Source organism: Aulonocara sp. 'chitande type north' Nkhata Bay, linkage group LG3, assembly GCF_057382095.1.
Source record: "Aulonocara sp. 'chitande type north' Nkhata Bay isolate Kocher_YH1m ecotype deep benthic linkage group LG3, A_spYH_male_GT1.1, whole genome shotgun sequence".
NCBI lineage: Eukaryota > Metazoa > Chordata > Actinopteri > Cichliformes > Cichlidae > Aulonocara > Aulonocara sp. 'chitande type north' Nkhata Bay.
In genome coordinates, this window is record NC_141346.1 from 36,816,076 (window position 1) to 36,839,464 (window position 23,389).

At 37.9% G+C, this 23,389-nt stretch overlaps 1 protein-coding gene and 1 long non-coding RNA gene across 2 annotated transcripts; both read right to left on the minus strand.

The window, feature by feature from the left end:
- Positions 1-788: 788 nt before the first annotated feature.
- On the minus strand, positions 789-11,633 carry LOC147335435 (Fc receptor-like protein 5; the record flags this gene model as incomplete). The annotated part of the gene is made up of 15 exons (XM_086286073.1): positions 789-3,351; positions 3,566-3,628; positions 3,982-4,041; positions 4,140-4,202; positions 4,310-4,360; positions 4,767-4,858; positions 4,938-4,953; positions 5,112-5,210; positions 5,876-6,136; positions 6,920-7,198; positions 7,321-7,584; positions 8,841-9,119; positions 9,242-9,508; positions 10,962-11,240; positions 11,363-11,633. Coding segments are annotated over 15 exons (2,469 nt in total), but the record flags the coding sequence as incomplete, so codon positions are not given.
- Positions 11,634-13,875: 2,242 nt separating this feature from the next.
- On the minus strand, positions 13,876-15,167 carry LOC147335436 (uncharacterized). Its single transcript, XR_015126745.1, has 3 exons — positions 15,064-15,167; positions 14,748-14,780; positions 13,876-14,120 (listed from the first exon to the last, which is right to left on the minus strand). It is a non-coding gene; the product is annotated as an uncharacterized LOC147335436 (long non-coding RNA).
- Between the last annotated feature and the right edge of the window lie 8,222 nt (positions 15,168-23,389).

Below are 23,389 nucleotides of genomic sequence, written 5' to 3' on the forward strand. Positions count from 1 at the left end.
CTCCTCATCATCTGTCTGTGCTGTCAGAGCTAAAGCATGTGATCTGGAAGGCAGCTCATATTTAGCTTCAATTGTTCTTCCTCATTTTAGTTCTGCAGGCTGATGGAAATAATGAAGTCACTGTAATGTTTAAGTGCAGAGATGGTGCAGATAAGCCTGCAGCTATGAGGTCACCAACAGTTACAGAAATATTCACACGTTAAAGAAAAAACTTTTCTTAAAGTGCAAAAAATGAACAAAAATATGAAGAAATTTCATTTTGTTTTCAATTATTAGCTTTGAATAAATTAACTTTGGTGCAAATGATTGTTTGATTTACGGATTTATTACATTGATTAATGAAAAATGATGAAGAAGAGGCACTATTTTATAAAGATAACTGAATATTTGATGATCAGTACTGTTATTCCAGTACAGGCACATCATGTAAACATGTGTCATGCACACAGAGGTCAAAGTGAAATTTCCACTGTGCTCTTTGTCTGTGCTCCTTGTTAACTCTTTGCTGTGAGCTGATAACATAAAACTAAACATCAGCTACACTGAAGACTTGAGGCTGAAACCACAGGCTGCATTTCCTCTGTTCATGGTGACCCAACCAGAAACCATGAGGCCTGTTAGTGGATAAAAATAAGCCTGTGGCAGAAAAGATGGTGACCACCAACAGTCTTTCACACACATGTAAGCTGCTCAGAAGAGTAAAGATGTTATTCTTTGCAGTTTGATCTTGTGATACTGTTTGATATTGATTCTTGAATAAAACATAATCAATGCATTTCTTTGCAGATCTGAATTTATTTAAAATTTCTTTCAGTGTTTTAAAAGTTTTACATCCGTCAGAAATATACAACATTTTCCACTTGCAAAAACTTCAAGAGATTTATTCAAAAACACAAACACAGGTCAAAAATAACCTGCACTGGTGCTCAACAGCTTTAAATGTTATCAAATCTTTAACTGAGGTTGTTGAGTTTGACTGTACGCTGTGTATTCAGACACATGATGGCAGTGCTGAGAAGTAAAACAGAAAGACTGTAACAGCAGCACAATAATCACACACTCAGAGTAAATGCATAAAACAACAAGAACAAAAAACACTTTCAGCTGTGATTCAGTCATTCAATTTATTTCAAACACATAATAAACTGAATTATTGCTGATCAAAAAAACAAAAATACACTAATATAATAATCAAAAACACAGGAGCACTGAGGCCTCGATCCTGTAGGATAATATTTTAACTGGTAATTTAAAGATTAATTTAAATTAATCTATTTTAAAGGCTTAAAGAAAGATAACTTAAAAACATTCAGTCTATACCTTGAATCTCTGCTAAAGGGCAGTATGCTCACTTATATGGTGACACGATCTCCTCAGCACACTCTGTTCACACTCCAAAACTTTGCAGCATCCCAAAAACACCACAGTCCACAGCCTCACACCAGAACAAAGGAGAGAAGAAGAAGAAGAGCACCTGCTGCTACTTCCTTTTTTATACCCTCTGTTTGATCCCCTGGGTCCTAAAGCCATTACACTAATCACAGTAATAATAATGAGCAATAACACTAATAACATTTCAAACACTTTAACGACCTGAATTATTGCTGATCAGATAAAATAAAAATACAATAATAACAGTAAGTTATGAAGAGCTGTAAGAAGCTCACTTCTTTTTCATTAGTAGCTGAGAACCAGCATAAAGTTGTATTACTGCCACCTACACAGCTGTGATGGTAACAGCAGACTCCAAACACTGTTCGTCTTTCAGACTCAGAGTCTGTGCAGAATTTCTCTCACACCACCATTTATTAACCCTGCAATAAAACCTCTAAACTTTCTGCTTCTGCATCCTAATTCACAGATTTAATTAAATCAGGGAACACAGGACTGCATGACATTTTATTAGAAACTAAAATGACATAAAGTCAACAAATTAGTTACAAATGGTAACAGGACAAAATGAAAAGTCACCAGTGTAGCTGTAGTTGCTCTCCCACTTTATAGGACAAAGACATGATTGATAGTGAAGAGGGAAACCCATCTACAGCACAGCTGAGCTATTAGAGTACGGTGACCACTTGTTGACTTGTAAAAGACTATATGACATTTTTTATTTCACCATTCATTAACTGCACAGAGATGTTATTGTTTAAATATGTTTTCTTCATGTAAACAGTATTATAAAGGTTCTTCATGACTGGCGCAAGTGTCCTCTTTTTTGGAAATCAAATTATGGTCACCCTGTATTAGAGGATATGATCAGCACTGTTTATCACCGTCATGCTGATTTTGCAGAAAAATGCCAACCAGGCTCAACCCAGCTGGTTAAGTTTACACCTGACTGACCTGTGCCTCCTCCTCACTGTGACTAAACAATCAGGCTCTGCAGGGTCAGACAGATGTTTTGTTTCTGTCTTGTTCTTGGTTGAACCTGTCTGGATTTTTAGCTCTGATGTTTGTGTCGTATTAATGAATTATAATACTGCTACTTCTCTGAGTCGTGCTGACCGTGATTGATGCAGAGCTTTAATTCTCTGTGATGTTCTGTCTCCATGCAATCTGTCATATGAGATTTAGCCCATGTACAAGTTATCTTTTCATTTAACTATCAGCACATAGAGAGATGATCTGATTAGTTTGTGGATAATTTCATACAGGAAACAAAAATCAAAAATAAACATAAAATGTTCAAATGTAAAAAGATTTTATTTCTACCTTCTAACTAAAAGATGCAAAAAAATGATCAGAAACACAAAAATATACATGAAATACATTCAAATGTATTCACTGCCTATGATATAATTCGTATTTATATAATGTAAACAAACACAGTTAAAGTATTTGTTGGTGCCCATATCAGTATTTACACTGCAAACACTGACTGTAAATTGTGCTGTCAGATACTAAACATCACATATTTCTCACTGCTGTTGGAACATGTTAGATACAGTCAAGGTTTATTACAATTTTTTTTGTAAAAGTAACAGAAGATAAAGAGCATGAATATTGAATATGAATACACCTCCATTTGGTTTATACTGAATTATATGATATTATGATGTAATATTGTAACTGCACATAAAGCTGAGCATGTCTGATATTTGGGCAGCAGAGGAGCAAGAGTGGCTTCATAAAAAGCTTCTTCTTGGCTTTGCTGCTACAGCTCTCCTCACTGACCTGTAAGACAAGCACAAAGAGACAAAGTGATTTCCAACATGTAAAGATATTATGAGCTGAAGACATTTAATAATGTGAAGAATAAATCAGCCTGCATGGCAGCAGAATTACTGAGAGAGCTTCCTGATGTGACTTCAGAATAAACTGCTGCATCAGCTGCAGGACTTGATGTTCCTGTGAATGAAGAGAAGATCATTGAGAACAATAATATCATTAACCAGGAGGAAACTGGATGTCTCCACTGATGCAAAGATAAAAGAGAAGATTTTAAATAGCTGACAAAGTGTGAATACATAAATATAAATATTAAAATAAACAGATTTACATTGTAAGAGCAGATAAACATGTTGAACAATATTCAGTGGAGATGATGGCAGACTTTGCTCACCTTTGTTTTTCTTGGCTTTTTCTTTTTTGGGCTGTTTGACCTCAGCATACATCAGACTGTCCTCTAAAAGAGACGTCAGAGCTCAGCACACATTTGTTCAGCACAGATATGATGACAAGAACATTACAGAGTAAAAAACATGAGAGAAACTATTTAGTTGGGGGACATATAGATGGACAATACCATACTGTACAATAACAATATCATTCTGTATATGAAGCAGACAAACTTACACTAAACTCTGAACGGCCCTCGATGTGTATAAGATTCAGTCTGCTGATGTGTAGTGGTCGTATGTAGTAGCTAAGCTTGGTCAGTGAATAACTAAACTCCATGTTGACCTATAATTACCTGCAATATAACGATGTGATGACACGTTCAAGTACAAACACTGAATGAGACTGTTGTGACTGTACCTGCAGCTCCCGTCTTCACCTCAGAGTAAACAGCACTCTGCTCTGCTTTATGATGCTTCTCTGTGAAGATGATCAGATTAATGAAAATAATGAAAACATTTTAAATATTGTAAAAACTTTCCAGGCTTTTTTCTACACTGTGTGTTTTGTGTACTCACTCTTCTTTCTAAGGTTTTGAAGTGTAATAAGAGAGTATGTGACGTCTCGCGGTTCATCTGTACCTGAAATGTAAAAATGTTTGTAAACACATCAAATGCAGTTTGTCTGCTTAAATCAGAAGCTTCTTGCATCTCTAGCTGCTCTGAGCTTTTCTAAATATGAACTGTACCAGTTCCAGTGTCTTCCACTGGTGTGATGGATTCATAGAGGTTAGCATCACCTTCATGAAAATGAAAAGAAACCAGAGTCAGAGTTTCATTTTAATGTCATCAGTCAAAGAAAGATTTTTATTAGTTGTGTTTAAGTCAAATCCAGGACTGTCAGATATTTTCAGAGCATGAACCCATCATGGTGTTACTGTTTGTGTTGTTCTGATATGAAACAATAACATTTGTGGATTCCTTCAGTCGAGTTAAAGATACAATCAGGTTGTAAAATCCTGTTTGTTTCTGATCTTTTGTGCATGTAGTCAGTTGGTTATTTGGATGTTTGTCCAACTGGATTTTGATAAATATTCTTTGAAAAGCTGCTGAGCACAAACTGAACCTAAGAAATGTTCCTGTTAATGGAGACTGAATGAAAAGTCAATATTAATAATGATAATAAAGATCGGTTTAAGTGCTGACCAGGATGAACAGAGTTGTATTCATGAGTTTCATCCTGGTTGACTCCATGATTTGTGGAGGAGCCCGGACTGTGACTCTCAGACTGGATCGACCTGAAACAGGAAATAAACACAATAAACTCAAAAGTAACTGATGTTTGTTTAAAATAATAATAAAAAGTATTTTACCAACCTGGTGAAGCAGGAACCTGTGAAAGAGACAAATGTTATTACACATGTTTGTCATGTATAAATTGTTCCACTGATATTTTGTGTCATGAGATCAGAAAACATGTATATGTGTGAATAATTAAAGTGTATGCAGTAAATAAACTCTGTAATACAGCATGAAAGAAGAGGCTCTTACACTTGGACTGTCTGCAGAGATACAACAAGAGCAGGAGAATAATAATGAGAGAGACTCCACAAACCAGTCCAACAATCAACCACACAGGAGATGAAAATTCTGCCAAAGATAGTGACAACAAATAATAAAGTTTAATTATATTTGATATTTTATAAGATAATTTTATAATAAATCCAGTTCATCGATTTTCCTTGACTTGAAACCACTTTGAGTCAACTCCTGCTGTGTTTAAATGACTTGACTCCACACAATGAACACATAAACACAAGTCTCTTAAATTTCCTCTTAAATGTTGACTTCAGTAAATCTGCTTTACAAACTTTTACTATATAAATATGTCAAAGAGTCAAATCTTAATATAAAGAAACAAAAGCTGATGTTTACATTGAGATTTTCTGTTTCCTGTCAGAAACTGTCAGCATGACTCTGCTCTGTGGTTTCATGTTGTGACTCTTGTTCTGCACTACTTGCAGTCTTACTTGTAGAATTGTTACAGAACTAATTGTGAATTTATGTTGATTTGGAGATTTGCTGAAAATGATTGTTTCACATTGACAATCCCACCTAGTCTCCCCTCCTTGGATCACATTCCTGACACTGATTCTCTAGACTCCACATTTTACATGACTACTCATATTCAACCATTTCCAATAAGAACATTTTTACAATGCCAAAGAGGTTACCATGAGATATAATGCTGTTTGACCTTCATAGTAATCCTCAATCATCAATCTATTCAATATTGTTGCTGAATCCAAACTCACCAGTTGTGTTAATCTGAATTTCTTGGCTGTCCTCTGTGTAGTAAACTGGGTTTCCTCTTCCTCCTCTGCACCTGTAGAGTCCTTCCTGTGAGACATTGATTTGTCCATTTGATGTGGGGACAACATCCACTGTGGTATTATCTCTGTACCAGTAGTATTTCCATCCAGATGATGATGATGGGTTCACAGAGCAGGTCAGGGTCACACTGCCCCCTACTGGAACAGTTGTGTTATCAGCTCTCAGTTTGGCCTTTGGTTTATCTGCAGTTCAGTTTAGAAAAAGAACAAAAGTCAATGACTGAATCGTGTACATACGGATGTTCACTGTTCATAGACACAAACTACATCTTTCTTGGCTGCTACCTCAAAGCAGATTGTGCGCTGTCAGTCCTGTGTGCTGCATGTGACTGAATCAAAACCGTTTAAATAACTAGATGTAAATGGTGAACATCAACAAATCTTGGTGATCTTGAAGAGATACAAATTGTACAATCGTTTTGATCAAAGCTGTGAAAGTTTTATATTTTCTTTGCTGTATTTAAAAAGTACTTGAAGATTGATTAATAAGCTGGTCCGTCTTTAGGACCTGGGAGTTTAAAGGGATCAATCTCAATCAGCCTCCTGCTAAAGGTGAGTGGCAGTGACTCAGAGTTATGAGACTGTTAATCATAGAAACAGTACCACTATTTTTGGTGGTATGTCTGTGTGTGTTTATTTATTTGATCAGATGATAGTTCAGAATTACTTTTATTCTTTTTATAGAAATTGTAGATCAATTGTTATTTGTTTGAATATATTATTTATTTATCCTGTTTATATCATTATTGTCCTCAGGTGATGGAGCAGCAGGTCAGCATTGGCGTCTCTATACCAGCTGAAAGTTCGTGACACAAAGTGGTGACAAACTGTCTACAATGAGGCTACTATCAGCTGCAGCTCTTTGTCTGACTAACAATGTAACATGCTTTGTAGACCATTGAATTCATCCTGTGCTGACCATTATGACATTTGTCAAATGGAGATCACACAACAAACATGACTTACTTGATGCTGACAATGTGAAGGCTTCACTCCACTCTGTTGAAGAATATGAGTCATCTCTGCGTCGACTCTTACACATGTAGTCTCCACTGCTGGACTCAGAAACTCTGAATGTCACATCATTATTGTGTGTCCACTGTGTGGGTGTCCTGGGTCCTCTCCATTCATACTCCCACTCAGTGGTTTCACCTCCTTCCTGCACCTCACATGTCAGAGTGATCGTCTCACCTCTGAATATCTGAGGCCAGTTGGGTTGTTGTTTTACAACAACTTTATTGGAAACTGTTCACACATATTAACAGTTGAGATACAAACAGAAACATGAAATCAACACAGAAAACTTCACATTGTATGTTTGATAATCATGAGTGAATGTATATTTCAAACTAAATTACTGAACTCACTGGTTTTCTCAATGGTGACATCATCACTTATATCAGTGTAGTAATCTGGGTTTCCTCTTGTTCCTATGCAGCTGTAGATTCCTCCTTCAGATACTCTGATATCTCTGTTTTGTTGATCTCTGATTTTACCTTCAGAGGTTGTTTGGGTTCGTCTGAACCACTCATATTTCCATCCATCAGAGCTCTGCACAGAGCAGGTCAGTGTCACACTGCCCCCTACTGGTATGATTGTTGTTCCTGCTGTCAGTGTGGCCCTGGGTTTATCTGCAATTAATTTACAGGAAAAAGTAGAATAGATTGTCACTTGTCTCAGGAAGAAATTTCTTACAACACTGATCACACTTTAAATATTCACTGAGTAGTTTTGTATAAATGAGTAATCAGCAAATCAGACATATTAGACTGTGTTACAAAATCAAATTCCCTCTGATTTATTACCTGCCTATATCATATAATTTCCTCCTCGCCCTCTGTGGGCGGTCTTCTTTCAAGGTCAGGTCCTCTGCCAGAGGCCTGGGAGCTTGAGGGTCTTGCACAGTATCTTTCCTGTTCGTAGGACTGCACTCGTCTGGACAGAGATCTTGGATGTTGGTTCCTGGGATCTGCTGGAGCCACTTGCCTAGCTTGGGATCACTGCACCTAGCGCTCCGATTACCTCTGGGACCCCTGTTACTTTCACCCTCCACATATTCTCAAGGTCTTCTCTGAGCCCTTGTTACTTCTCCATCTTCTTGTGTTCCTTTTTCCTGATGTTGCTGTCATTCGGTATCACTACGTCTATTACTAAAGCCGTCTTCTTCCACTTATGTACCACCCCTGTGTCCGGTTGGTTAGGCATCACCATTTTGTGCAGCTGTAACTGGAAGTCCCACAGGATCTTAGCTTGGTCATTCTTGATCACCCTACGGGAGGTCTCCCATTTTGGCCTCAGAGCTTCCAGGCCATACTCGGCACAGATGTTTCTGTACACTATGCTGGCCACTTGGTTATGGCGTTCCATGTGTGCCCCCTGCCTGCTAGCATCTTGGACCCCGCTGTTATGTGCTGGATTCTCTCAGGGGCATCTTTACACAGCCTGCCCCTGGGGTCTTGCCTGATGTGGCAGACCCCAGCCTCTATGGATCTTGTGTTCAGAGTTTGTGCCTGTGCTGCCCTGATTAGTGCCTCTGTGTTGTGTTTCAGTCCAGCTTTGTCCAGCCACTGGCAGGACTTCTGGATGTCATCCACTTCCTCTATCTGCCGGTTGTACATAACCTGCAGATACTATACTATATTTTCATCCTGTTTATTTATGTCATTATTGTCCTCAGGTGATGGAGCAGCAGGTCAGCATTGGCGTCTCTATACCAGCTGAAGGTTCATGACACAAAGTGGTGACAAACTGTCTACAATGAGGCTACTATCAGCTGCAGCTCTTTGTCTGACTAACAATGTAACATGCTTTGTAGACCATTGAATTCATCCTGTGCTGACCATTATGACATTTGTCAAATGGAGATCACACAACAAACATGACTTACTTGATGCTGACAATGTGAAGGCTTCACTCCACTCTGTTGAAGAATATGAGTCATCTCTGCGTCGACTCTTACACATGTAGTCTCCACTGCTGGACTCAGAAACTCTGAATGTCACATCATTATTGTGTGTCCACTGTGTGGGTGTCCTGGGTCCTCTCCATTCATACTCCCACTCAGTGGTTTCACCTCCTTCCTGCACCTCACATGTCAGAGTGATCGTCTCACCTCTGAATATCTGAGGCCAGTTGGGTTGTTGTTTTACAACAACTTTATTGGAAACTGTTTACACATATTAACAGTTGAGATACAAACAGAAACATGAAATCAACACAGAAAACTTTACATTGTATGTTTGATAATCATGAGTGAATGTATATTTCAAACTAAATGACTGAACTCACAGGTTATCTCAATGGTGACATCATCACTTATATCAGTGTAGTAATCTGGGTTTCCTCTTGTTCCTCTGCAGCTGTAGATTCCTCCTTGAGATACTCTGATATCTCTGTTTTGTTGATCTCTGATTTGAACTTCATAGGTTCTTTGGGTTCGTCTGAACCACTCATATTTCCATCCATCAGAGCTCTGCACAGAGCAGGTCAGTGTCACACTGCCCCCTACTGGTATGATTGTTGTTCCTGCTGTCAGTGTGGCCCTGGGTATATATGCTGTTATGAAAAAGGAAACATGTACATTTTTCATCCTCTTGACTAAAAATACAAGAAAATACATTTAAACTTTAAAAACTCCCCAGATGAAAGAACAAACTTTTTTCTCTGCACTTTAAGACAGTTTGATTTTCTGTTGCTGAATTGTGTCTATGTCAACATGAAGCCAGAGCTGCAGTAACTCTTACATCACAAAGTAAGAATAGTAAAACTATTTGTCCATTTTCTGGCCTGAAGAAGTTACACTGAATGTAAACTAATGGAGTTCACTGCTGAAGGAAACACAATGATGTGTTAAGAGGGAAATGTTTGGTGTTTGTTTTATACTGTATAATAGAAAGAAGTCACCTTTTGTGAAGGTTTAAATGTTTCTTTTCCTTTTTAAAACTATATTTTTATCTGCTGTTGCTGTTATTATACATTAAAACACATACATGTAGTAATGATCGATTACAGCATTTGTGAGCAAAGTAACAGGTAAAATACAGCAGTCCTGGTTAAAGTTTCAAATTTCACAGCATGAAAAAAGTTTCCATAACAAAATTAATTAAAGATACTCTGTATTTTATACTATTTCTGAATATTTGAACACACATTATGAATAAATGCTACTGGTTACAGTGATAAAGCAGGGAGGTCTTCACTGATACAGTCAGAGACAGTAACTAACATCAAATATCAAAAATCACATCATTAATAATATCAGTAAATCAAACATATCCATCACTTATGTGATTCTACATTCACACACACACACACACTGAACTGGACCATCTTCAGGTTCTGTGAGTGACTTTAAAGGGCTCAATCTCAATATCCTCCTGCTGGAGGTGACTAGTGGTGGAGATTATGGTAGTCATAGTAACAGTAACAATATTTTTATGTTTATGTTATATTTTTAACTTCCCTCCCTCGATTCTCCTCCATCTGCTGCTTTGCTCTGGTGTCTTTTTTGGAGTGAAGCTGGTGTGGCTCCAACCATAAATGTTTTCAATTGAGCTCTAAATCTAATTGGTCATCATTGCTTTTTGTATTAAACACAGTCATGTGTGTGTTTTATTTTAACAAATGGCAGCGTTTTATGAGAGGACAGGCCAGAATGACTTAAAAAAAATACAAACTGTAGATTTATTGTTATTTGTTGTAAACTACTACTACTACTATTATTATTATTATTATTATTATTATTATTATTATTATTATTATTATTATCTCTGTTTATTTCTGTCAGTATTGTCCTCAGGTGATGGAGCAGCAGGTCAGCATTGGCGTCTCTATACCAGCTGAAAGTTCGTGACACAAAGTGGTGACAAACTGTCTACAATGAGGCTACTATCAGCTGCAGCTCTTTGTCTGACTAACAATGTAACATGCTTTGTAGACCATTGAATTCATCCTGTGCTGACCATTATGACATTTGTCAAATGGAGATCACACAACAAACATGACTTACTTGATGCTGACAATGTGAAGGCTTCACTCCACTCTGTTGAAGAATATGAGTCATCTCTGCGTCGACTCTTACACATGTAGTCTCCACTGCTGGACTCAGAAACTCTGAATGTCACATCATTATTGTGTGTCCACTGTGTGGGTGTGCTGGGTCCTCTCCATCCATACCACCACTCAGTGGTTTCACCTCCTTCCTGCACCTCACATGTCAGAGTGATCGTCTCACCTCTGAATATCTGAGGCCAGTTGGGTTGTTGTTTTACAACAACTTTATTGGAAACTGTTTACACATATTAACAGTTGAGATACAAACAGAAACATGAAATCAACACAGAAAACTTTACATTGTATGTTTGATAATCATGAGTGAATGTATATTTCAAACTAAATGACTGAACTCACAGGTTATCTCAATGGTGACATCATCACTTATATCAGTGTAGTAAACTGGGTTTCCTCTTGTTCCTCTGCAGCGGTAGATTCCTCCTTGAGATACTCTGATATCTCTGTTTTGTTGATCTCTGATTTTACCTTCAGAGGTTGTTTGGGTTCGTCTGAACCACTCATATTTCCATCCATCAGAGCTCTGCACAGAGCAGGTCAGTGTCACACTGCCCCCTACTGGTATGATTGTAGTTCCTGCTGTCAGTGTGGCCCTGGGTTTATCTGATGTTATGAAAAAGGAGGAAAATTATATAAATATGCAGATGATTCATTAAAATTGCATAAAAACAATCAATCATACCTAAAACAGATCTGAAGATTTTCAGTTAGTGACTCTGGGTAAATGGATATGGCCCTGGGTCTATATGCTGGTATGAAAAATCAGGTAAGAAAATATACACCTGATACAATGTAAATGTAAAATATCCTAAATTTTAAAAGATTTCTTCAAGTGACTCAAATTCCAACAAAACAAAATCTACACAAATATTTTCTTTATATTGTTTTTTTTTTTCCTCTCAGTTTAAGACATTTCAAATTTTCTCTGATTTCTGTCTCAACATGGTAACAGAGCTGCAGTATAATGAAGGGAATGAGACACAGAAGGAGAGCACAGCTGGGAGTAATAGACTATGTGCACATTAGCATATGCTACTTCCGGTGGGGAAACTCCTGTAGGGCGCTTCATTTCCGGTGTTATATTCGCCCCTTGTTTACTGCCGCTTTTTCCAAAACAAGTCAACCAAATTGATGAATCGAGGTGAGATTTACATTTCTCGAGATGTCTTGGGCATTTACGGAATATGTTTGTAGATGCTGTTCATAGACCTGTCGATATTTTTCCCCCGCGCCTCAGAGCAGAACAGAGAAAGGATTTAAATTCTATATTTCTCAGTATTTGTAAACAGCGGTCCCTCGTTAATCGCGGGTGTTATGTTCTAAAAATAACCAGCGATAGGTGAAATCAAGTAGCCAATTTTATTTTTTTGATGGTGGTAAACGTTTCGTCGACATTGTTGTGTTTGTTGGGGAAAAAGCAGTGTGACTGCACTTCAGAGTCACACTGCTAGCCATCGATGCAGCGATTGTGTACTGTGCAGGAGAGACGGCACAGAGGAGATCGTCTGCAGCGATCAGGACGCAGGACACAATGTGACGTAAAAAAATAAGCATGCAAACTTGCACTAACAAATCTGCTAAACAGCGAGTTGAAAGGTGAACCGCGTCATAGCGAAGGACCACTGTAATTTTGAAGGTAAGTCACAACATACCCTTCATATATACTAATGTATAGAAACCGTTACCAGCAATCATTCATTTTTTGTGTGGCTTTTTTCACGGTTTGTTAACATGCTGTGTAGGTGTGTACTTGACTAGCTGATCTGACATAACAGGGAAACATCTGGTTTGACTATTCTTCACCTGTAGTTTGAATGCTGAACATTTGCCTGTTTAAATCATGAGACCAGTCACTATACAGAGATGTGCTTCTGAATGTGGACGATGTGTCTTCTGCTGCAGTGATGCAGTTCTGCTTCTTTTGAGTGATGTAAACAACTGATTGATCTAAACTCTTTAAACGTCAAAATTGATCATTAGATTTTTTTATGACACACAGTGGTGAGTGTTCCCACCTTCTGCTCTTTATAACTTAACGCGATCTTTCAGTTTTTGTGTTTTGGACATGATTTTGGAGGATATCTTCACAGTAGCGATTGACCGCAAAGTAAAGCTACCAGAAATTTACAACCTCACATCCGGTCTCAAAGCAGGAAGTTATCATTTTCTCGTGCACAGGGTCTATTAGGCAGGACGAGACAAGGGAAACAAAACTAGAAACACTGACATGAGACGCAGACCTTCAAAATAAAACAGGAAACACACCGACTGAACTCTAGACATGTAAACTTAACAGAGACTGAGACAGAACATAGAGACCTGAAACGTGGGACAGAAAGGCACAGAGTAAACACAACATGAACACATAAAACAAAACCTAAGAACTAAAACCATAACAGCCATAACTGATCCTGGGGTAATAATAATAATAACTGCAATAATCAGAACAGCAAAGGACTCAGAACATAAAACATATTATAAAATACCAAAACACACGAGACTCAAAATGCTGAACCGTGACAACTGGAGCATCAGGGGCCAAATCACAAAACACGTTTATGAACGACTGAGCCACACATTTAATTTCTGACTGATTAACATATTAACATTAAAAAATAAAAAACAGTATTATCAAATATTATAACCCCATTATTGTTTATTATTTATTAACTTTACAACATTTTATATTATCATAAATAACTTGGCAGGTTGGGGTCATGAATCACTTTGTAACATAAGTTTTTGTCATAATATTATCCCCCTCTGATCTCCAAACTTTGGGGAATCCATGTTGTTTTATTTCTTATGACATTTTTAAACTCACCAGTTTCCTGAATGGTGACTGGATCACTTTCTACTGTGAGTAAATTTGTCCCTTTTATACGTCCTCTGCAGGCGTAGGTGCCGCCTTTAGAGGTCACCAGTTCTCTCTTTGATTCACCAGCTACTGCGATCTTCTGGTTAGAGTTTAAACTGGGTTCTCTGAACCAGTCATATTCAAAGTCAGCAGAGTACTTCACATCACAGGTCAGTGTCACACTGCCCCCTGCTGGTATAGTTAATCTGTCTGCTGTCAGAGTGGCCTTCACTCCAAGTTCTGTAATTTAGAAAAAGATCAAAAGAATAAAATTGTTGCTCTGAATGTTTGAAGCAAACTTAAATCATGTGAATCATCTTTTGCAGCCACACAATTCGACACACTGAACATCTGCAGAGACTTTGGAGTGACGTGTTAAACAGCTTCTAATCAAAACACCAAATGAGGGATGAAGGTAACAAACTCTATGCTGAGCTCAGAGCAGCATTTGGTTACCATGTTCATGTTGGTTTTTCCTTTAATTTGTCATCTGTGTGGAGCTTTTGATAATTATCATATTTACAGCTTCATAAGGTAATCAAAAAAAAGCTATATAATCCAGCATACAATCCAACAACATAACTCAGTGAGATAATCTGCACTACACACACTGTTGATATTTTCAGATCAGATAAACATGAAAAGAAAATCCACATGTATGAAGCCACAGCTCTTCAGTAAATATACAGTTTGTATCGTGGGTGTGTGTTTGAGTGCTCACACACTTAACATGGTTATATTAACATTTTAACCAATAAATCAATGAAATGTTTGGTTTATGATACAAAATATAACACAGAGGACGTCATTTAGAGCAACACAGGAGATGCTAAATATAAATAAATGGAAGAAAAAACAGTTTCTCACCTTCAGTGTTTCCATGTCTGACTGTACTGAGCACTAAAATAATGAATGAAACATCATCAGACATTATACAACTGACAAAATCACAATAAATATATAAACTGAGGCTTTTTAAATCTTCACATGGCACAGTTATCATCAAATTTATGTTTCTATTAGCTGTGAAACCGGCTGGAAACATGAAAAAAAAAAACTAGTCTGCCGTGTTGAAGCTGTCAGGTAAACAGGTTAAAGCAGTGATACACTGTAATTGTCACCAGTGAGAAACATTTTCCTTCATCACTGCCATTCAAACAGTAAAGGTGTGTATTGTACTCACAGAATAACCCCAGCAAACAGAGCAAAGAGTGCCCCATCCTCACGTCCAGGCCTGCACGCTGATCTGCATCTAATCTCAAAGATTTCGACTTTGCCTTAATAAAGAGAAGCTGCACTTAATGTAGATAAGACCAGAGTTTATATTCAGCTCCTTCTTCTATCGCCTCTCTGTGCTTCCTTCCTTTTACACCAACCTCAAACAGCTCCTGTAGCTTTGACCACAGCAGTCGTGTGACGTGTTCACATTTCCTGTCCACTGCAAACATTTAAGTTTCTTTCCTGTTTTGTGTTCCTACCTTTCTCTGTGATATACAAAGGTGCTCTGTTGCTTAGCGACACACGTTGCAGGTCATAGTTTTGTCTTTGTTGTTGTTTCCTGTGGATCCTGCTGGAGTTTTCTTCTTCTGCAGACTGAGAGTCATCGTTTCAGCAAGTGTTTTGGTGTATTCATCATTATTCATGGTGTCATAGATTGACCAGATTGGAGCAGAGTTCTGACTTGTGGTTGTAAAAGTTGTTCTGTACCTCCAGACGTCCTTTTTTATTCTTATTTGACCACAGATCTTCTCCATCATTATGAATCTGTTGTAATCCTTATATTGTTTATTGGAGGAACTTTGTTGAAGTTCATCCTCCACACTCTTAGCTCAAAAACCATCAGGCAGTTCTACAGTCACAGTGTTTCTTTAAGCTCAGCACAGATGTGTGAATGTTCTCATGATGTGCTGACATTCTACTTTTAAGTTTGGTTGTGACCCCAAACACAGGAAGTGACTCACTGTGTAGTTCTTCTAAAGACGTGTGTGACTCACAAATTCAAGTAAAATGAGAACATTTGTATTCAAGGTAAAGTTTATGATTTGATGGCATATCAAAGAAAAACACTAACACTCATCTGAAGACAGCTTGATAATCTCACTCAATATTTAAAAACAATACAAAAAACAAAGAGATGGCCAATAAAGATGAAACACTGTGATAACAACATGTGTCTAGAAAACTCAATGCAACATAGTACATGCATGTGTGTGTGTGTGTGTGTCTGCTATTTACAAAAATATTGACATATGAAACACGCGGCTAGTTAAAGGTCTGTAGAGAGCAGATTATAGCTGGTCCTGAAAAAACAGGTAAATGATGAGATGGATGACAGGTAGTGTGTTTTCCTCTCTTTCCGAGTTTCTTTACCTCTATTTATTCACATCATTTATTCTAAAAACACCACAAATGCATCACAATCTGCGTGTCTCACATTTCACATTCCAGTCGGAATCATACGGAATACAAACAAAATCCATGCAGCCATATCTAAAGTTATTTGTGAATGAATTTTCCATTTAATAAAGCCTGCAGACAAACGGTGAGCGATAGCTAATATCCTTTAATCAAAAAAACAAAAAAACGAAAAACTAAGGCCATATCTCTGTAGTGGAAAACTCCACACAAACACAGCAGAGCTAACAGGATTAATACGACAATCACTGCAGAAGCACTCTAGTCTCTGTAAACTCAAATGTGTAGGCAGTGTGTTGTATAACTAGGGATGGGTATCGTTTAGGTTTTATCCGATACCAGTACCAAACCGGTACTTTTGAAATGGTGCCGGTGCTTAAACGGTGCTCGAACCGGTTCTTAAAGAATCAAGAACACAAAATTGGTCCGATAACAGTAACTCCCGCAGTAGATGTGCTTGGTGTGAGGTCTTTCAGCAAGCTATCAAATACGTTGCATTTCTCAGCTTTAACAAAATGCTATGCGTCGCCAGGTGTTTCATCAGATTCGAGGAGTTACCTCCTTTGCACAGTATCACCTTAAAGCACTTGCTACAGGCTGCTGAGTTTGCATCTTTTGCTGTGAAGTACAGTCAGACTTTGACCGCTTCGCTTTGGGCATTTTTAATCTGTAGCTCTGCTCTAAAAGAACGTACGTACCTGGGCCCACCTACTCGGAAAGGTAAAATGATTGGCTGGAATCCAAAGTGTGTGACATCTCAGGAAAAAAAAGCACCGAAATAAAGCACCGAAATGTGCGCTGCTTTTCGGTCTGGTTACTACCGTTTGTCAGAACCGGTGCCGTACCATCCCTATGTATAACTGTTACAAAAAAGAGCTTTAAGCTTGGAAAACACACACACAGCTGCTACAGGCGGGGCAGGCTTGTGTGGTGTGCTAAGTTAGCTCATGCTGTCTCAGCAGCGCCATGTTACATTTCAAAGTGCAAAATAAACAAACAAACCAATAAACCAAATCCCAACAAAACAAAGTTCTGGTCAGGTTTCAGCTTTACTTGGTATGTCACTCATATGGACCATATATGTGATTTTTATAATTTCCTAAACTAAAAAAAGACCAAAAATATCTGGTAAATGATGAGATAAAGGCGGGTAGTGTGTTTTACTCTTTGGCTTCTCCCAAATCTGAAGGTGCAACGCTAATTCTGAATTGGAAATTGTGAAAATTGGAATCCCTTGTTGTATAACTTACACTGAACAAAAATATGAACGCAACTTGTTTTTGCTCCCATTTTTCATGAGCTCAACTTAAAGATCTGAAACATTTTTTACATACACAAAGGACCCATTACTATCAAATGCACGATCTGATATCCTCGTGTTGGTCACAACAATGTCATCGTTGTGATCAAACCGCATATTTCAGAGTGGCCTTTTATTGTGGACAGTCTAAGGCACACCTGTGCAATATTCATGCTGTCTAATCAAGACCTTGACATGCCACACCTGTGAGGTGGGATGGATTATCTCAGCAAATACACAAAACTTAATCACATAATCACATAAATCAATTATGGTATTTTCATACTTATCTCAGCTGTATAGTGTATTCTTCTGGCTCTCTGTCCAAAGTATTCAATATAGTGTCGAATACCACATCAAGCATCAAATACTGCAGTGACTGAATTAAGTGTAAAGATTAATAACAGATGGCCCTTGTTTACAATTTTACTAAAATGTTTAATTATTTATTGAAAACAAATAAATTAATTAGCAAATTTGTTGTAGAAGCTCTAAAACAGAAGCCCGATATCATGACTTACTGGTAAACACTGTATATCTAACTCTATCATAATAAATACTCCTAAAGTGTTTTTCTTTATTTATACACATTTTACCACAATAACTGATTCCATACAAAGGAAATCTGCAAAGTACTGCTATAAAATATTGTATTAACGACCAAATTTAATGTGTTAGTTTTTTTTAAATCAAATTTCATACACTATCAAGTGTTATTTACAGTAAAAAGAAGCTTTCATTCCAGCTTTCTGCCTTGTTGCTCTGTATTCTGTCAGTTTTATATCCTTATAATCTGCCTGTGCTGTCAGCTATCAGGGCTAAAGCATGATGTCATCTGGTGGGCTGCACATATTCAACTGTTCTTCCTCATTTTATTTCTGCAGGCTGATGGAAAAACTGAGATCATTGTTATTTTTAAGTGCAGATATGGTGCAGATGAGCCTGCAGCTACTATGTCATCATTTCAGTTATACCACAGAGAAATATTCACACAAGGTTTTCCACCAATCATTTGTCTTTATTGTGAAGTGAACCGTTCAACTTCATACCAAACAATAATACAAACTCACTTCAACCAAACAATGGCTGGTGGTGGTGAAGCCTCTCGTTGAAGTCTGATTGTATTGAAGCTATGAGAAAACAACCCTGATGTTCAGCTGATGTAATACAGCAGTAAACACTCTGTGGACACATTAATGGTGTCAGTCACTGTGGTTTCAGGTCTTACTGAATGCAGCATCATGTTTAATGACAAGGATGTTCTGTATGTTTCAGGGTGGGGACAGCTGCTGACTAACAAGTCTCTTCCACATGAGCACATGGTGTGGGTCAGTTTCTCATTCAGATCCAAAACTTCATCAGCTACAAAACGATGGTGATAACCAGTTTGTTCTCAGTTTGGTGCTTTTTCCTTAAACTTCAGTTGTGCAAACACAGCCTTCCTGCTTCATTCTGTCAAACATTTTCTGGAAACATCACAACCAAAGTTTGCTGCAATGTTATGAATACAAACCCAATTTCTTATATTTTTTTAACTTTGTCATAAATTTTACTTTAGTTTAGTGAGTAACTGTTCTTACTGTCATGTAACAACTGAAACCACATAATTTCCTCAAGGATTAATAAAGTGTTCTGATTCTGATTTTCCCTCATTTTCTGTCTGTTCCTTGTATCTGACCATTTTCACAGGACTGCCCACAACTTTTTAAGCCATTTAACACCGATCTGTGAATAAAGGGATGAACCAGTGTTGCATCTACACACAATAGACAACTTATCAAAGAGCCTGTGTTTTTAGGTAATTTGTTACGAGCATTCTCATTTCCTGCTTTATTTTGATAATTACTTTTCTCTACTGTCTTGTTTTTAGTTTACTTCCTCTCCTGTCTAGTTTTCTGATTATCTTCAGCCTGCATCTTGTTATCCAACAGTGCCTGCTTCCCCTGATTATCCTTGTGTATATGTCATGTTGTCCCGTCAGTCCTTGTCTCAGTGTCTGTTAACCTCCTCTGTGAGTTTCCAACCGGTTCTGGATACTGTGGATTTTTCTGTTGGACTTTGCTTTAAGGACTTTTCTCCAGTTGTAATAACAGTTTGCCTTTGGTTTACTCTGCCTGTCTCCATGTGCCTATATGTGTCCTAAACTCTGCAATCATGACAGATTACAAACCACTGATTATACTTTAGAGTTATGTCGTATAAGTTATTAATATGGGAAGAGAAACTGGCCTGTTTGGAGTTTCAATAGGAAGAAAATCGCATCAGCAAGATAGAAATATGGCTAATTTTATATAATTCACACATCTACAGAGAAAGAACCCACACAACTCTGACAAGGATAATTGTAAGAGAGTGGATGGGTGGATGGATGAACAGCTACAACATGTACATACAGACCCTCATAAAGGCAGCTGCTCTTCAGCATGAGAAACCACCTTTCACAGTTTCTCTTGATGCACACAAGCATTGTTTCTCTTTAGTATGTGATAACCACAATGGCTCCACTTTTACCCGTTTTCACACAGCGGCATGTACACTTAGATACCACAGTGGGAACTGCAGTTTGACTTTTGTATGCAAGGCACATTTTTATATGTTTGTACTACAATAACAGCAATAATTATCACTGCTACATGTGTCTTAATTCCTTGTTAACTATCTGCTGTTAGCTGATAACATAAAAGAAGACATCTGCTAAACAGAAGACCTCAGAAAGAAACCACAGGCTGCATTTCCTCTTTTCTCGGTGACCTGAACTATCAGCAGACGAAAATAAGCCTGTGGCAGAGCAGACGGTAGCCACCAACAGTCCTCTACACACATGTAGACATCACAGCAGGATCAATTAAAAAGTTTTAAAAAATTTAATTGATCCAAAAAAAGCCACACAGTATTCTCAATTTCTCTCTGGGATTAATAATGTGTTTATTTTATTTTTTTGTGTTTGTTGGGGGGGGGGGGGGGGCTGTCCTTCCTTTGAGAGTGGGTGCTGGGTGGATCTCGGCAACAGCCAACAAGCCATCATCTCCACAGTCATCAGGGTGCCACTCTTGTATCTTGCAGACAGACAGCCCCTCTGCTCTCATCTGGCAGGGCCCTGATCTGGTGTGCATGTAATGTGCTAAAGGTACTGGACTGCACCATCTCCTCACGGGGAGAGTTACTCTGTGCAGATGGAATATGGAACATTGTGGAGAAATAGTCTCTTAATTGGAGAAGTAAGGTTATAAAGTAACTGTATGAAAAACAGTTATATTCACACAATATTTTCCACCAATCATAAGTCTTTACTGAGAAGTGAGACTTCCTGTGAAACTAAACCCAAGGTCCTCATTACACACAGTTAATATGAACTTCATTCAACTTCATGTAAAAAATAATACAAACTTGATACAAACACACAGAAGTTTTACACTGTGTTAACAGTCTTTAAAGTTCAAGTGCCTTAATAATGATGGTTTTATTTAAATCTATCTTGGTTTTATTGGTCAGCAGGTGGTGACTCCTCTGGCTAAAGTCTGATTGTATCGACGTCTATAAACAACCCTGATGTTCAGCTGATTTTTGACACCAGTAAATATATTCTGGTTACATTAATGGTCTCAGTCACTGCAGTTTCAAGTGTTACGGAATGCAGCATCATGTTTAAGGACAATAAAGTACTGAAGGTTTTAGGGTGGGGACACTTCCTCATTGACAAGCCCATATGAGTATACAGTGTAGCTCAGTTTCTCAGGGAGGTCCAAAATCAGCTTCAAAGACTAAGATACCAATGACTTAAATTCACAGTTTTGGCAGACAGTGTCAGTCTTCCTAATAGTCTGTTATTTGATATACTCTGCTTAACACATACTTTAAAATTAGCCTGTTTTAAAGTTGCAGTTAGAAGAAAAACATATCGGTATAAGATTTAGTGGGTAGAGTGCGAGGCAGAGTATTTTTTTAATTCACACATATATTAACTTTTACAGCATGTACATGCACAGACTCTCAGAAGAAGCAGCTTTTCAGGGTGAGAAACAAATAGTTCACAGCTTCTCTTGGTGCCCACATACATCTTTATTCTTTAGTGTGTCATCACCACAATGACACATTGTATAAAAATGCAGACAGAAATTAAAGTGAACATTTACACTTTGCATTTTTCTGGATTCCTTTTTAACTTTCTGCTGTGAGCTGATAACATAAAACAAGACATTTGCAACAAAGGAAACTTCAGGCTGAAACCACAGGCTGCGTTTCCTCTTATCTTAGTGGCCCAGTCTATCATTAGATTAAAAAAAACTGCCTGTGAGAGACCGACAGTAACCAACAACAGTGTTTTACACACATGTGGTTATTGCAGGTTGTTCAAAAGAACAAATATGTCATTCATTATTGTGAGGTTTGCAGTGTGATCTTGTATTTCTTTGCAACTCTGAATTTTTTGGAATTTTGTTTTAGTGTTTTAAAACTTGTGCATACATCAGAAATATATAGCACTCTCCATTTGGATATGCTTTTAAGATATTTGTGCAAATACACAGACATGGGTCATGATTATTTAATAACACTGATATTGTTCCAGCTTTATCGGAGGAAGTTCATTTGCATTTGACAAACAGCTTGTAAGGCAGGCAGACAAAAAGTGATCATGCCAATGTCAAATCACAGTCATCTGTCAATCCTGGACTCAGAGACAAACACAAGCCCAAAATACACAAACCCAAAGAGCAGGAAACAAAACATGAGGAAGGCACAGAAAGGGAGAATGTACGGTTACGTTGTAATCATGGTTCTCTGAATGAGACCGTATGCATCTACTACATTACATATTCCATATGTACGGGGAATTATTTTACTATTAGTCAGGGCAGGTAGAAACTTCTTTAAGTCTTAAAACCAGAGCGATAACCCCTTATTGACTGTACACTCTCTACTGAACATCTCCACTACGTTACACATTCTTTATGTACAGGGTCACTCTTTAAGAGACCCCAAGAGGAGACAGAACAACCCAATATCTCAAATAAACAAGCTATTTAAGGAGCTGCCTGCAAGATGAAGACTGGAACCAAGAAGACCATGCAAGACATAAAAAAAATGTAAAAAGAGTATATGCTTTCATTACAAGACTCTAGACTGACTGTGGAGACCAGTTGACTACCCCCGAGACACAACCACCTGCTCTCCAAATGACTGACTGGTTGCTGCATTAAGACAATCTGGAAAAAATGAACTCAAACAACAACATATGTAACAGAGTGGGAAAATAGTCTTGATTTAATAGAGAACATCAGGAGTAAAAACAAAAGGACAAAGTTAAACAAAAGACAGACAGGAAGTCAAATTAGAGTCAAGCCATAACTACAAAATAAAACAGGAACTTGAACACTGAACATGGGAGAAAGTGGCACAGGAAGATGGAGGGAGGGAACTAATAACTCAAAGGAGACAAAATGTAACCCATCCAGAAGCCTAACATGAACAAAGAGCTCAGTGCACTGACTGATAACCAAATTTAAACAAACTAACAACCAAACAAAGAACTTATAATAAACAAGAATTTAAAAGCTCAAAACCCTGAGTGAAAGACGCAGGACTACGACACGAGCAAGTAGTGGTCAAAAACAAGTAAAAGCAACAATCAAACTAACACGTCAGCTAATGTTTGAAGGCTTTGATAAGAGCTCTTTGAGAGTTTATCAAAGTCACTTCAGTGCGCATAGTAACAAGCTGCTGAGCAGAGTGGAAGCTGAATAAATGACTAAACTGCGCCCTCTGCTGGCTATCAGCTGTAAGGTCAGAAAGAAGT